Source organism: Oncorhynchus gorbuscha, linkage group LG11 (assembly GCF_021184085.1).
Source record: "Oncorhynchus gorbuscha isolate QuinsamMale2020 ecotype Even-year linkage group LG11, OgorEven_v1.0, whole genome shotgun sequence".
Lineage (NCBI taxonomy): Eukaryota > Metazoa > Chordata > Actinopteri > Salmoniformes > Salmonidae > Oncorhynchus > Oncorhynchus gorbuscha.
Window position 1 is genome coordinate 77,936,843 of NC_060183.1, and position 14,398 is coordinate 77,951,240.

Consider the following 14,398-nt stretch of genomic DNA (forward strand, 5'->3'; position numbering starts at 1 on the left):
CTGTTGTACAGTAAAGGGTTGCTGCTAATGGGTCTGAATGAAGATCAAGGCCTGCTAATCCCATAGATAACCAGTTGTATGTGCCGTCTCTATCCAGAGTGTAACCTGGTGGAGGGGGGAGGACCATGTGGAGGTGAACGGTGAAGTGTTCCAGAAGCCCTTTGTGGAGAAGCCTGTGAGCGCCGAGGACCACAATGTCTACATCTATTACCCCACGTCGGCCGGAGGGGGCAGCCAGAGGCTCTTCCGCAAGGTTAGGATGCACACACAAGGTCATGACATCCATCCATACACCAATAGGCCATATATATATATATATATATATATATATATATATCACATCCTAGATCTGAATGAATGAAATATTCTTATTAAATACTTTTTTCTTTACATAGTTGAATGTGCTGACAACAAAATCACACAAAAATTATCAATGGAAATCAAATTTGTCAACCCATGGAGGTCTGGATTTGGAGTCTCACTCAAAATTAAAGTGGTAAACCACACTACAGGCTGATCCAACTTTGATGTAATGTCCTTAAAACAAGTCAAAATGAGGCTCAGTAGTGTGTGTGGCCTCCATGTACCTGTATGACCTCTCTACAACGCCTGGGCATGCTCCTGATGAGGTGGCGGATGGTCTCCTGAGGGATTTCCTCCCAGACCTGGACTAAAGCATCCGCCAACTCCTGGACAGTCTGTGGTGCAACGTGGCGTTGGTGGATGGAGTGAGACATGATGTCCCAGATGTGCTCAATTGGATTCATGTCTGGGGAACGGGCGGGCCAGTCCATAGCGTCAATGCCTTCCTCTTGCAGGAACTGCTGACACACTCCATCCAGCCACATGAGGTTTAGCATTGTCTTGCATTAGGAGGAACCCAGGGCCAAGCACACCAGCATATGGTCTCACAAGGGGTCTGAGGATCTCATCTCGGTACCTAATGGCAATCAGGCTACCTCTGGCGAGCACATGGAGGGCAGTGCGGCCCCCCCCAAAGAAATGCCACCCCACACCATGACTGACCCACCGCCAAACTGGTCATGCTGGAGGATTTTGCAGGCAGCAGAACGTTCTCCACGGCATCTCCAGGCTCTGTCACGTGCTCAGTGTGAACCTGCTTTCATCTGTCAAGAGCACAGGGCGCCAGTGGCGAATTTGCCACTCTTGGTGTTCTCTGGCAAATGCCAAACGTCCTGCACGGTGTTGGGCTGTAAGCACAACCCCCATCTGTGGATGTTGGGCCCTCTACTACCCTCATGGAGTCTGTTTCTGACCGTTTGAGCAGACACATGTACATTTGTGGCCTGCTGGAGATCATTTTGTAGGGCTCTGGCAGTGCTCCTCCTTGCACAAAGGCGGAGGTAGCGGTCCTGCTGCTGGGTTGTTGGTCTCGTGATGTACTGGCCTGTCTCCTGGTAGCGCCTCCATGCTCTGGACACTACGCTGACAGACACAGCAAACCTTCTTGCCACGTCTCGCATTGATGTGCCATCCTGGATGAGCTGCACTACCTGAGCCACTTGTGTGGGTTCTAGACTCCGTCTCATGCTACCACAAGAGTGAAAGCACCGCCAGCATTCAAAAGTGACCAAACATCAGCCAGGAAGCATAGGAACTGAGAAGTGGTCTGTGGTCACCACCTGCAGAACCACTCCTTTATTGGGGGTGTCTTGCTAAATGCCTATAATTTCCACCTGTTGTCTATTCCATTTGCACAACAGCATGTGAAATGTATTGTCAATCAGTGTTGCTTCCTAAGTGGACAGTTTGATTTCACAGAAGTGTGATTGACTTGGAGTTACATTGTGTTGTTTAAGTGTTCCCTTTATTTTTCTGAGCAGTGTATATATATGTATATATATCTATCTATCACACACACACTAAGTATGTGGACACATTCTGCTATTTCAGCCACACCCGTTGCTGACAGGTGTATAAAGTTGAGCACACAGCCATGCAATCTCCATAGAAAACCACCACTGACAGTAAAATGGCCTTACTGAAGAGATCAGTGACGTTCAATTTGCACAGTCATAGGATGCCACCCTTTCCAACAAGTCAGTTTGTCAAATTTCTGCCCTGCTATAGCTGCCCCAGTCAGCTGTAAGTGCTCTTATTGTGAAGTGGAAACGTCTAGGAGCAACAATGGCTCAGTTGCAAAGTGATAGGCCACACAAGCTTACAGAATGGGACCGAGTGCTGAATATTGTTATTTTTTCATCGTCTGTCCTCTGTTGCATCAGTCGTTACCGAGTTCCAAACTGCCTCTGGAAGCAACTTCAGCACAATAACTGTTCGTCGGGAGCTTCATGAAATGGGTTTCCAAGGATAAGCAGCCACACACAAGCCTAAGATCACCATGCGCTTTGCCAAGCGGAATTGTGTAAAGCTCAATGCTATTGGACTCTGGAGCAGTGAAAATTTGTTCTCTGGAGTGGTGAATCATGCTTACCATCTGCCAGTCTGACGGACGAATCTGCCTTTGGCGAATGCCATGAGAACGCTACCTGCCCCAATGCATAGAGCCAACTGTAAAGTTTGGTGTTGGAGTAATAATGGTCTGGGGCTGTTTTTCGGGCTAAGCCCCTTAGTTCCAGTGAAGGGAAATCTTAATGCTACAGCATACAATGACATTCTAGATGATTCTGAGCTTCCAGCTTTGTGGCAACAGTTTGGGGAAGGCCCTTCCAGTTTCAGCATGACAATGCCCCCATGCACAAAGTGAGGTCCATACATAAATGGTTTGTTAAGATCAGTGTGGAAGAACTTGACTGCATTGACCTCAACCCCATCAAACACCTTTGGGATGAATTGGAACGCTGACTGCGAGCCAGGCCTAATCGGCCAACATCAGTGCCTGACCTCACTAATGCTCTTGTGGCTGAATGGAAGCAAGTCCCCACAGCAATGTTCCAACATCTAGTGGAAAGCCTTCCCATAAGAGTGGAGGCTGTTATAGCATCAAAGGGGGGACCAACTCCGTATTGATGCCCATGATTTTGTTATGAGATGTTCGATGAGCAGGTGTCCACATACTTTTGTAATACACATACACACAGTCAGCTGTCAACATTCCCAACTAAGGCCATAACTCAGTGCTCTAGCAACATCTCTGCAGTGTTAACAAGCCCCTAATACAATTTCATACTAACTAGAGCCTGCTAGAACCTGTACAAGCCACTAACACCCTGCAAGGCTAGATAGAGTCTCTAACCCCCTGCAAGGCTAGGTAGAGCCTCTAACCCCCTGCAAGGCTAGCTAGAGCCTCTAACCCCCTGCAAGGCTAGCTAGAGCCTCTAACCCCCTGCAAGGCTAGCTAGAGCCTCTAACCCCTGCAAGGCTAGCTAGAGGCTAGCTAGAGCCTCTAACCCCTGCAAGGCTAGCTAGAGCCTCTAACCCCCTGCAAGGCTAGCTAGAGCCTCTAACCCCCTGCAAGGCTAGCTAGAGCCTCTAACCCCCTGCAAGGCTAGCTAGAGCCTCTAACCCCCTGCAAGGCTAGCTAGAGCCTCTAACCCCCTGCAAGGCTAGCTAGAGCCTCTAACCCCCTGCAAAGGCTAGCTAGAGCCTCTAACCCCCTGCAAAGGCTAGCTAGAGCCTCTAACCCCTGCAAAGGCTAGCTAGAGCCTCTAACCCCTGCAAAGGCTAGCTAGAGCCTCTAACCCCTGCAAAGGCTAGCTAGAGCCTCTAACCCCCTGCAAAGAGCTAGAGCCTCTAACCCCCTGCAAAGGCTAGCTAGAGCCTCTAACCCCTTGCAAAGGCTAGCTAGAGCCTCTAACCCCCTGCAAAGGCTAGCTAGAGCCTCTAACCCCCTGCAAAGGCTAGCTAGAGCCTCTAACCCCCTGCAAAGGCTAGCTAGAGCCTCTAACCCCCTGCAAAGGCTAGCTAGAGCCTCTAACCCCCTGCAAAGGCTAGCTAGAGCCTCTAACCCCCTGCAAAGGCTAGCTAGAGCCTCTAACCCCCTGCAAAGGCTAGCTAGAGCCTCTAACACCATGCAAAATATAGCTAGAGCCTCTAATACCATGCAAGGCTAGCTAAAGACTGTACAAGCCACGGTACAGCATTCATGGCTGTCCATGTAATTTCTCTCCAACTGATCTTCCCTCTAGATTGGAAGCAGAAGTAGTGTTTATTCGCCCGAGAGCAATGTGCGAAAAACCGGATCCTACATTTATGAAGAGTTCATGCCAACGGATGGAACTGATGTGAAGGTAAATCCCATTAGCCAACAGCCGTTTTAGTTAAACAAGTGTTAAACGTGTTTACTTCAGTGTTTTCCATTCTACTGTCTAAAAAGTAGGGCAACAGTTTGGGATCTGCAGGGGTGAATTTAGAGTCAATATTTGCCTTGAAGAACAACATAATAGGATTTATGTGTTATGCCTCGCGGAAGACTGTCTCGGTTTCAAAAATGATGAGAGGAGAGTGACTGTGCAAATCTGGACTGCGGAGTCCGCCGAAATAGGAGAAGTCCAACCCAGCAGTATATATATCATTCTGCTTATCTCATGGGCTCAGCTGAAAAGGGATCTAGCTAAAACCACATTATGTCTACGTTCCAAATGGCGTAGGGCCCATAGGGTACCACTTGGGACAAGCTATATTTACTATCTGGGACCAGCTGAAATAGGGCAGCTAAAAATGCTCATTATATTTACTTTGCAGGAACAGGCACCAGCTTTTAGTTACACAGCTGATAAAAGGCGAGGACAGCGAGGCCACTAGATTCAGTATTTCAGTGTGTATGTCCATGGTCTTTGCTTTGAGCACCACAGTCAAGTCGGTGTCCCGAATTGCACCCTATTCAGTGCACTACTTTTGACCAGGGCCCCTACTCTCAGAGAACAATGGAAGTAGAATAGATAAATAAATTAAAAAATAAACCATTCATAAATGCTGGATAGGTAACCATAATTTTGTGGGTGTGTGTGTGGGGTGGGCTTGGTCCTCAGGTGTACACAGTGGGGCCGGACTACGCCCACGCGGAGGCCAGGAAGTCCCCGGCCCTGGACGGCAAGGTGGAGCGGGACAGTGAAGGCAAGGAGGTGCGCTACCCTGTCATCCTCAACGCCCGCGAGAAGCTCATCGCCTGGAAGGTCTGTCTGGCCTTCAAGGTAACCAGGGACAACACGCTAGCAACCGGTAACCAGGGACAACACACTAGCAACCAGTAATCAGGGACAACACGCTAGCAACCATGACCTTAAGCTTGGCCAAGACTGTTGCTATGTCCCAAATGTCACCCTATTCCCTACATAGTGCACTACTTTGTACCAGAGCCCTGACCCTCTGGTCCAAAGTCCTGTACTGTGTAAGGAACAAGGTACCATTTAGGACCAAGCCAGGGACTTGACTCGTTATCCTTAGTCTGACTTGATTAAGGTGGACAGCCCTGTGGAATGGACCAAGCGAAGGTGATGGGGGTTGTCTAAAGAGAGACAAGTGGCCTAAATGCTAGGAAACAGAGTAGAAGTGCCATAAGTATCCAAGTTCGCTAGAGACTAAATAGAACGTAGTGCCCAAATTGTAACACATTATCAGAAATATCAAAGTATATCAAGACATTGTCTGTTTTCAATTATGGCCCAATAATGTGCATTCCATCTGATTTAATCAAATAATGTATTTTAATATTCTTCGATACTATGTACAGTAAACTGCTTTCAATGGCGATAGGTTTCAATTCCCGTATCTGCCTTACCAGTGAACCATAAAGGCCTGACTGCAACTTTAGATAGTGAGGTTTAAATGTCAGATCTCGGATTCTCATTTCCACTTCTCCTTTCTCTTGACAGCAAACGGTCTGTGGTTTCGACTTGCTACGTGCCAACGGCCAGTCGTACGTGTGCGACGTCAACGGCTTCAGCTTCGTGAAGAACTCCATGAAGTACTATGACGACTGTGCAAAAATACTGGGGTCAGAATCCACATTTTGGAGAAAAGAAATGACTAATTATTTTTGCTAAAATTGCTCATTTTACAGTTTGCAAATTATCTTTTTGAAATGAATTAGTTATGGGTATTCCTAAATGAATGAAATAGGTTATGTTGTACTTTAGATGGAAGATATGTCTAATGTTGCCTTGTAAAAATACTCAAGGTTTTTAAAAATGTATTTGTGTGTGTATATATATATATATCTCTAATAAACAAAAATATTTGTTTAACTAGGCAAGTCAGATAAGAACAAATTCTTATTTACAATGACAGCATAGGAACAGTGGGTTAACTGCCTTGTTCAGGGGCAGAACAACAGATTTTTACCTTGTCAACTCGGGAATTCGATCTAGCAACCTTTCGGTTACTGGCCCAATACTCTAACCACAAGGCTACCTGGACCGAACCGTTGACTGTGAGATCCATTCAATAGTTTATGGAGTATCTTAGATCACCAGTGTCATGGAACTTCATTGTTTTTATATATTTTTATTTTATTTCACCATAATTTAACCAGGTAGGCTAGTTGAGACCAATTTGTAAGTCGCTCTGGATAAGAGCGTCTGCTAAATGACTTAAATGTAAATGTAAATGTAAGTTCTCATTTACAATTGCGACCTGGCCAAGATAAAGCAAAGCAGTTCGACACATACAACAACATAGAGTTACACGTGGGATAAACAAACGGTCAAATGGTCAATAATACAATAGAAAAGTCTATATACAGTGTGTGTAAATGAGGTAAGATAAGGGAGGTAAGGCAACGAATAGGCCATAGTGATGAAATAATTACAATATAGCAATTAAACACTGGAGTGATAGATGTGCAGCAGACGAGTGCTTCTATTGCTTTATAGACAGGATGGAGTTAGAGTATTATGCAACTATGTAAGGTGAGATACTGTTCACTGTATATCACACACTCTTGTACTTTATTATACAGTGGGATGAAACGATTCCCATCAGTTCCCGATTTCAAATGTTTCTGCGGACCCCAAACCGATCCAAATGTAGTATGCATCGGTCAGAAAATCAAACGTTAATCAAACGTTACGAATCGCCGGTTTAATTATAAATATTTTTTGCTTATTTGACTTTCTTTCTACTGAAATAACCTAATCTTTTGGAACAACTGATACACATCAGTGTCAAACTAAGCATGTAACTGTGTTGACAGTCATTCATCTACAAGTCATTTTGTGCAACCCCAGGTAATATCAGTAGCCTCGTCAAACTGCTTCACTGTGCCCAGCTTCGTGCTGACCAGACTGGTAATATCAGTGGCCTCGTCAAACTGCTTCACTGTGCCCAGCTTCGTGCTGACCAGCCTGGTAATATCAGTGGCCTCGTCAAACTGCTTCACTGTGCCCAGCTTCGTGCTGACCAGACTGGTAATATCAGTGGCCTCGTCAAACTGCTGCACTGTGCCCAGCTTCGTGCTGACCAGACTGAGGTAATATCAGTAGCCTAGTCAAACTGCTGCACTGTGCCCAGCTTCGTGCTGACCAGACTGAGGTAATATCAGTAGCCTAGTCAAACTGCTGCACTGTGCCCAGCTTCGTGCTGAACAACCCCAGGTAATATCAGTGGCCTCGTCAAACTGCTGCACTGTGCCCAGCTTCGTGCTGACCAGACTGAGGTAATATCAGTGGCCTCGTCAAACTGCTGCACTGTGCCCAGCTTCGTGCTGACCAGACAGGTAATATCAGTAGCCTAGTCAAACTGCTGCACTGTGCCCAGCTTCGTGCTGACCAGACTGAGGTAATATCAGTAGCCTAGTCAAACTGCTGCACTGTGCCCAGCTTCATGCTGACCAGACAGGTAATATCAGTAGCCTAGTCAAACTGCTGCACTGTGCCCAGCTTCGTGCTGACCAGACTGAGGTAATATCAGTGGCCTCGTCAAACTGCTGCACTGTGCCCAGCTTCGTGCTGAACAACGGCCTGTTCTGATCTTGAACTTCTGCACAGCACCTTCAGCTTTCAAATGCTAAAATGGCTTGTGGGAGATTAGGCTTTATTAGTTGACTGACAACCTATGTAATTTGCTATAGGTTATTATCTGTGCTTTTGAAAATTGTGTTTTACCATAATAAAAGTACATTACCGGAGACCACTCATCTGGCTATTCCTGCTGAACTGGCTTACAGTAGATTTTTATTTTGTTTCTTCAGGTTCACCATCACTAATAGTTTTGATAGTTTCGCTTTAAACAACCAGTGTTATCTTTTGATATATAGGTTAAAGTTGATCATTTCGTCACAATTTCATGTACATATCAGAAGGAGAAAACAAGCTATTTAAAAACTTTCAAACATTCCATTTTGCAGAATTTAATTTAGAATGGAGTATGAATGTGTTTGTGCAACAGATGTTAGTGCATCGATTCGTTCTCTAAACAAACCAAACCCCCCCCCGTATCGTATCTGAGCCCATTCATCTGGGCCCATGTACGTAATGAATCGTCTAGAAAGGGAAAGATGCACATCGCTATTATACAGATTCATAATGGTCAGACACAGCTTGTTTTAAGATAAATATTTTTTAATTGGGCAATGTAGCGCTAATACAACCCAATACATCATGTAATAAGAATGATCTTCAAGTAGTTACCAAAATTTTCTTTGTCCCTGAACATCATCTGTCCTCTCCTGTAGAAATATCATCATGAGAGAGCTGGCTCCCCAGTTTTCCATCCCGTGGTCCATTCCTCTGGAGGCTGAAGATATCCCTATTGTCCCCACCACCTCTGGAACCATGTACGTATTTACACACATTTTGATGATGCGTTTGTAGTGAATAAAGCTGTTTTAGCCATAGCAAATGTAGCTGTAAATTGGTGCACTTTTAGGCCCCAACTTGACTTCCGTGTGCATAACTCAAATGTTCCTGCATATCCTCCATTAACATAACCGTATACATTTAAATCAAGCAAAAAAGATAAGCGTACATCTCAATAGGATTTAGCCAGCAATGAATAGAACATGGCTGAACTCCACTCATATGGTAAGTTGATATTTTTAACTGTTGCTACTCTTAACTCAGGATGGAGCTACGGTGTGTTATCGCTGTGATTCGTCATGGCGACAGAACTCCCAAACAGAAAATGAAAATGGAGGTTCGGCACCAGAGGTACATGACAGCTGTTCCCACACGGTCAATGTACAGGGCTACTGTCACACTACAGTACTGTTAACATGGTGATTCAGTGTTGGTGAATGTTTTCACCACTGTAATGTATCGCCTCTTTAATTTCTATTTATTATTCTTTTTTTAGGTTTTTTGATCTATTTGAAAAATGTGGCGGGTACAAAAACAAAAAACTAAAGTTGAAAAAGCCAAAGCAATTACAGGTAAATAAAACCTATTTGTATCCTTTGTATGTTGTAGCTTCATCACGTGTTTTACAGTAATAAATAATATATATAATAATATATGCCATTTAGCAGACGCTTTTATCCAAAGCGACTTACAGTCAGTACAACTTACCTGCATCTCATTTGTTTATTTCCAAATCCAGGAAGTGCTAGATATCGCAAGACAACTCCTTGTCGAAATCGGACAGAACAACGATTCCGAAATTGAAGAATCCAAAGCAAAACTTGAACAACTGAAAACAGTCCTTGAAATGTATGTGTTACTGCACATTCCCAGATGTCTTCCTAACGATTTGAATATTTGATTTAACAATCTGCTCTTAAAACAAAATGTGTTTTGCTTTAGGTATGGCCATTTTTCTGGCATCAATCGCAAGGTTCAGATGACGTACCTTCCACATGGGTGCCCCAAAACATCCAGTGAAGAGGAAGGTAGGATTTGTTCTGTCATGGAGACTTTATATAACATTTTCTCTAGTCTGAGAACTGATTGTATGTGTTTGTGTGTCTGTGTGGTTCTCTGTGACTTTCTGACTCATTATATGTGTGTTTCTCTGTGTTGTCTGTGCTTGCTGTGCCCTATAGACGTGCGTAGGGATGACCCTTCTCTGCTGCTGGTGTTGAAGTGGGGTGGGGAGCTGACTCCGGCAGGCAGGGTACAGGCTGAGGAGTTGGGGAGGGCCTTCCGCTGCATGTACCCTGGAGGACAAGGTAACAACCTCTATCCTCCACTCCCTCTTTATAGACAAGTCGCTCTGGATAAGAGCGTCTGTTAAATGACTTAAATGTAAATGTATAGACAAGGTAACAACCTCTATCCTCCACTCCCTCTTTATAGACAAGGTAACAACCTCTATCCTCCACTCCCTCTTTATAGACAAGGTAACAACCTCTATCCTCCACTCCCTCTTTATAGACAAGGTAACAACCTCTATCCTCCACTCCCTCCCTCTTTATAGACAAGGTAACAACCTCTATCCTCCACTCCCTCTTTATAGACAAGGTAACAACCTCTATCCTCCACTCCCTCTTTATAGACAAGGTAACAACCTCTATCCTCCACTCCCTCTTTATAGACAAGGTAACAACCTCTATCCTCCACTCCCTCTTTATAGACAAGGTAACAACCTCTATCCACTCAGGCTTTAAAGCGGCAATCAGCAGTTGAAACAATAACAAAAGCTTTCTTCCTGATACCCCAAATGACCCCAATCCTGACTTGCATGTATTTGTCTATCTAAATAAGTACAATCCACTTCAATACACATGTCATGTTCCCTATTTAGTTTGTAATGTTAAATTAGTGGACGTCCTTACAGACTCACACTGATGTGTTAAAAGCTGATTTGGTATTTTCCAGGTGACTACGCAGGATTCCCAGGGTGTGGCCTGCTGCGCCTCCACAGCACCTACAGACACGACCTGAAGATCTACGCCTCTGACGAGGGACGCGTTCAGATGACAGCCGCTGCCTTCGCTAAGGTCTGTCTGACAGTACAGATTTTTAAAGAGACATTTGTCCGATGTTTTTAGACCCCAACATTTTTTAAATGTTAAGATAAATCCATGTCCCATGCCTATTTGCCTCTTCCCAAATGAATAGAAAATACTAACTCACAATAACATCTGGAAATTGAATGGTGCTTATCTTTTTTCCATTTAATTTTGGATTGAGGCATATCTCGATCTACTCAACCAGATGATCTGAAATGTGAATATATCTCAATGTGTCTACATTTGACGTCTAAATAGAAACATTTGACACACTTTCTTTTTGGAGTGAAATGTACTTTTAGGAATGTTGTCTCGTTAGTCAGTCATTCTAGTTATAATATGTAGCCTAGTGGTTAAGAGCATTGGGCCAGTAACCAAAAGGTCGCGTTTTCGAATACCAGAGCCGACTATGTGAAAATCTGCCGATGTGCCCTTGAGCAAGGCATGTAACCCTAATTGCTCCTGTAAGTCGCTCTGGATAAGAGCATCTGCTGAATGACTAAAATGTAAATATATCTGGTGGCATCCATTCAGGGACTGCTGGCGCTGGAGGGCGAGCTGACACCAATTCTGGTGCAGATGGTGAAGAGTGCCAACATGAACGGGCTGCTGGACAGCGACAGCGACTCTCTCAGCAGCTGCCAGCAGCGCGTCAAGGCCCGTCTCCACGAGATCCTGCAGAGAGATAGGGACTTCACTGCTGAAGATTACGAGAAGGTTGGGACTAAGTGATGCAGTCTGTCCTGTCCGATCCATTTTGTCTGTGACTGTTGTGGCTCATACGGGCTGTGGAGAAAGCCACTCGGTGACAAAATATACATTAGCGTTTGATCATTATAAGTACTACTGTTGTAAATAGATTCTTGCTAAAATATTATTTTTGAAAATGTCCAATGACTCATTTTTTTATTGTCCTAATGAAATAGTCCAAGCAGGATACATAAGCTGACATGGCTCAGAGATGTATAAAACCCTATCTCTGACTGTGGGCAGTAGTGATTTTTGTCTGCACCATCCCTAATATTTCCCCCCTTCCTAGTGCTCATAGTATTTTGTCTTTCTGTTCCCAGCTGGCACCCACCACCAGCTCCTCCTTGATCAAGTCCATGCAGATGATCAAGAACCCGGTGAAGACGTGTGACAAGGTGTACGCTCTCATTCAGAGCCTCACTCTGCAGATCAGACAGAGGATGGAGGACCCCAAGTCAGCTGGTAAACACTCTGCTCATATCTCCAGCGAAGATCCCCATTGAAACTAATGAACTCCAGGGATGGTTCCAAATGGTACCTTATTCCCTTCTTTAGTGCACTCGCTTTGACCAGGACCTGTAAAGGCACTGTTGGGAATAAGTTGCCTTTTGGGATGCTCCCCAAATTTTACTCTGAAACCCCATTTTAAAATCCATAATTAAGTTGGATCATAGGTCCCTGTCATTATCGTGAGTCACTAAGTCAATGGCTTGAATTGAAAGTTACAGCTCTGATTTGGAACAACGGGCTTGTTATTGAGGGGATGAGGAAACGGAGACCTTGATTCTGGTTTGGATTCTATGACACATCCCACTTAATGAGTATGAATGAACCATAACATTCCCTCCCCATGTAGTAACCAAAAAAGTGTTAAACAAATCTAAATATATTTTATATTTGAGATTCTTCAAAGTAGCCACCTTTTGCCTTGATGACAGCTTTGCACACTTGGCATTCTCTCAACCAGCATGGAGGTATTTTGGGTCATTGTCCTGTTGAAAAACAAATGATAGTCCCTCTAAGCGCAAACCAGATGAGATGGCGTATCGCTGAAGAATGCTGTGGTAGCCATGCTGGTTAAGTGTGCCTTGAATTCTAAATAAATCACAGACAGTGTCACTAGCAAAGCACCCCCAAACCATCACACCGTTTTATAAAGGAAAACCCTGGAATGAGTAAGTGTGGCCAAACTTCTAACTAGTACTGTATATGTCACGCGTCCTTGATGAAATGAAAAGACAACAATGTGTTGACCAACGATATGTATATTTTTTTATTTGAAATTGAACCTTTATTTAAAACCTCTTTTTTAAGGATCTACCCCTTTTTTTCAATTTTTGCCTGAAATGACATACCCAAATCTAACTGCCTGTAGCTCAGGCCCTAAAGCAAGGATATGCATATTCTTGGTACCATTTGAGGAGGAAACACGTTGAAGTTTGTGGAAATGTGAAAGGAATGTAGGAGAATATACCACATTAGATCTGATAAATGATAATACAAAGAAAAAAACAACTGTTTTGTATTTTTTTGTACCATCTTTGAAATGCGAGAGAGGCCATAATACATTATTCTAGCCCAGGTGCAATATACATTTTGGCCACTAGATGGCAGCGGTGTATGTGCAAAGTTTTAGACTGATCCAATGAACCATTTCTGTTCAAAATATTGTATCAAGACTGCACAAATATGCCTAATTTGTTTATTAATAACTTTTTATGTTCAAAATTGTGCATTCTCCTCAATCAATAGCATGGTATTCTTTCACTGTAATAGCAACTGTAAATTGGACAGTGTAGTTAGCTTAAATTCTTGTTAATCTTTCTGCCAATATCAGATGATATTTGTCCGAGGAAAATGACACTGATTCCGAAGAGGCTTTTAATTAGGCAAGTCAGTTAAGAACAAATTCCTATTTACAGTAACGCCTACCGGGGGAACTGTGGATTAACTGCCTTGTTCAGGGGCAGAACGACAGATCTTGGGATTCAATCCAGCAACCTTTCGGTTACTAGTCCAACACTCTAACCACTAGGCTACCTGCCATCCCAAATATATACATTAAATGACTGATGGGGCATCTTTTTTGAAGGTACCGCGCCTCAATCTTGGTACTCTCCCATCATTGGTACTCCCCCATCAAGTTAAAGAAATGCATTTAATAAAATCTACATTTGTTTTTGCCACTTAATTGAAAAACTGTAGAATTTAATTCATTCCTATGGAGGCCTGTTCCTCCTGGAGAATGCAAAGATGGCCGACCGGAGGTTTCAACGCCTCTCATTGGCAAATACATCAGCAATACAGGGTTTGGTGATGATGACTCATGAATGTTAATGTAACATATACTCAGTGAAATGTATGTACCAGGCCTCCCGAGTGACAGACCGGTCTAAGGCACTGCATCGCGGTGTTGGGGCGTCACTACAACATGGGGTTCGATCCCATGCTGTGTCGCAACCGGCCATGACCGGGAGTCCTGTAGGGCGGCGTACAAGGGACCCAGCATCGTGTAGGTTAGAGGAAGGTTTGGTTCGAGGGGGCTTTACTTGATTCATTGCACTCTAGCAACTTCTTATGGCGGGCCGGGCACCTGCAGGCTGACTTCTGTTGTCATTTGAACGGCGTTTCCAACTAGCTTCCTAGTTAAGTGAATGGGTGTTAAGAAGCAGGGATTGGCGGGTCATGTTTCAGAGGACGCGTCACTCGGCCTTCCCATTTCGTGAACCCGGTGGTGGAGTTGCAGTTTATTTCTTTATTTAACCAGGTAGGCAAGTTGCGAACAAGTTCTCATTTACAATTGCGACCTGGCCAAGATAAAGCAAAGCAGTTCGACACATA

At 44.1% G+C, this 14,398-nt stretch overlaps 1 protein-coding gene across 1 annotated transcript in view; it reads left to right on the forward strand.

Annotated features, from left to right (window-relative positions):
• Positions 1 to 14,398, forward strand: part of ppip5k2 (diphosphoinositol pentakisphosphate kinase 2) — a 78,723-nt gene that overhangs the window by 22,996 nt on the left and 41,329 nt on the right. Inside the window, 14 exon segments of the mRNA XM_046290585.1 lie at positions 98 to 114; positions 116 to 253; positions 4,110 to 4,211; positions 4,953 to 5,114; positions 5,796 to 5,917; positions 8,594 to 8,695; positions 8,982 to 9,068; positions 9,214 to 9,289; positions 9,457 to 9,566; positions 9,660 to 9,745; positions 9,899 to 10,024; positions 10,674 to 10,795; positions 11,342 to 11,524; positions 11,878 to 12,019. Of these exon segments, the coding sequence (XP_046146541.1) occupies positions 98 to 114; positions 116 to 253; positions 4,110 to 4,211; positions 4,953 to 5,114; positions 5,796 to 5,917; positions 8,594 to 8,695; positions 8,982 to 9,068; positions 9,214 to 9,289; positions 9,457 to 9,566; positions 9,660 to 9,745; positions 9,899 to 10,024; positions 10,674 to 10,795; positions 11,342 to 11,524; positions 11,878 to 12,019 (1,575 nt within the window).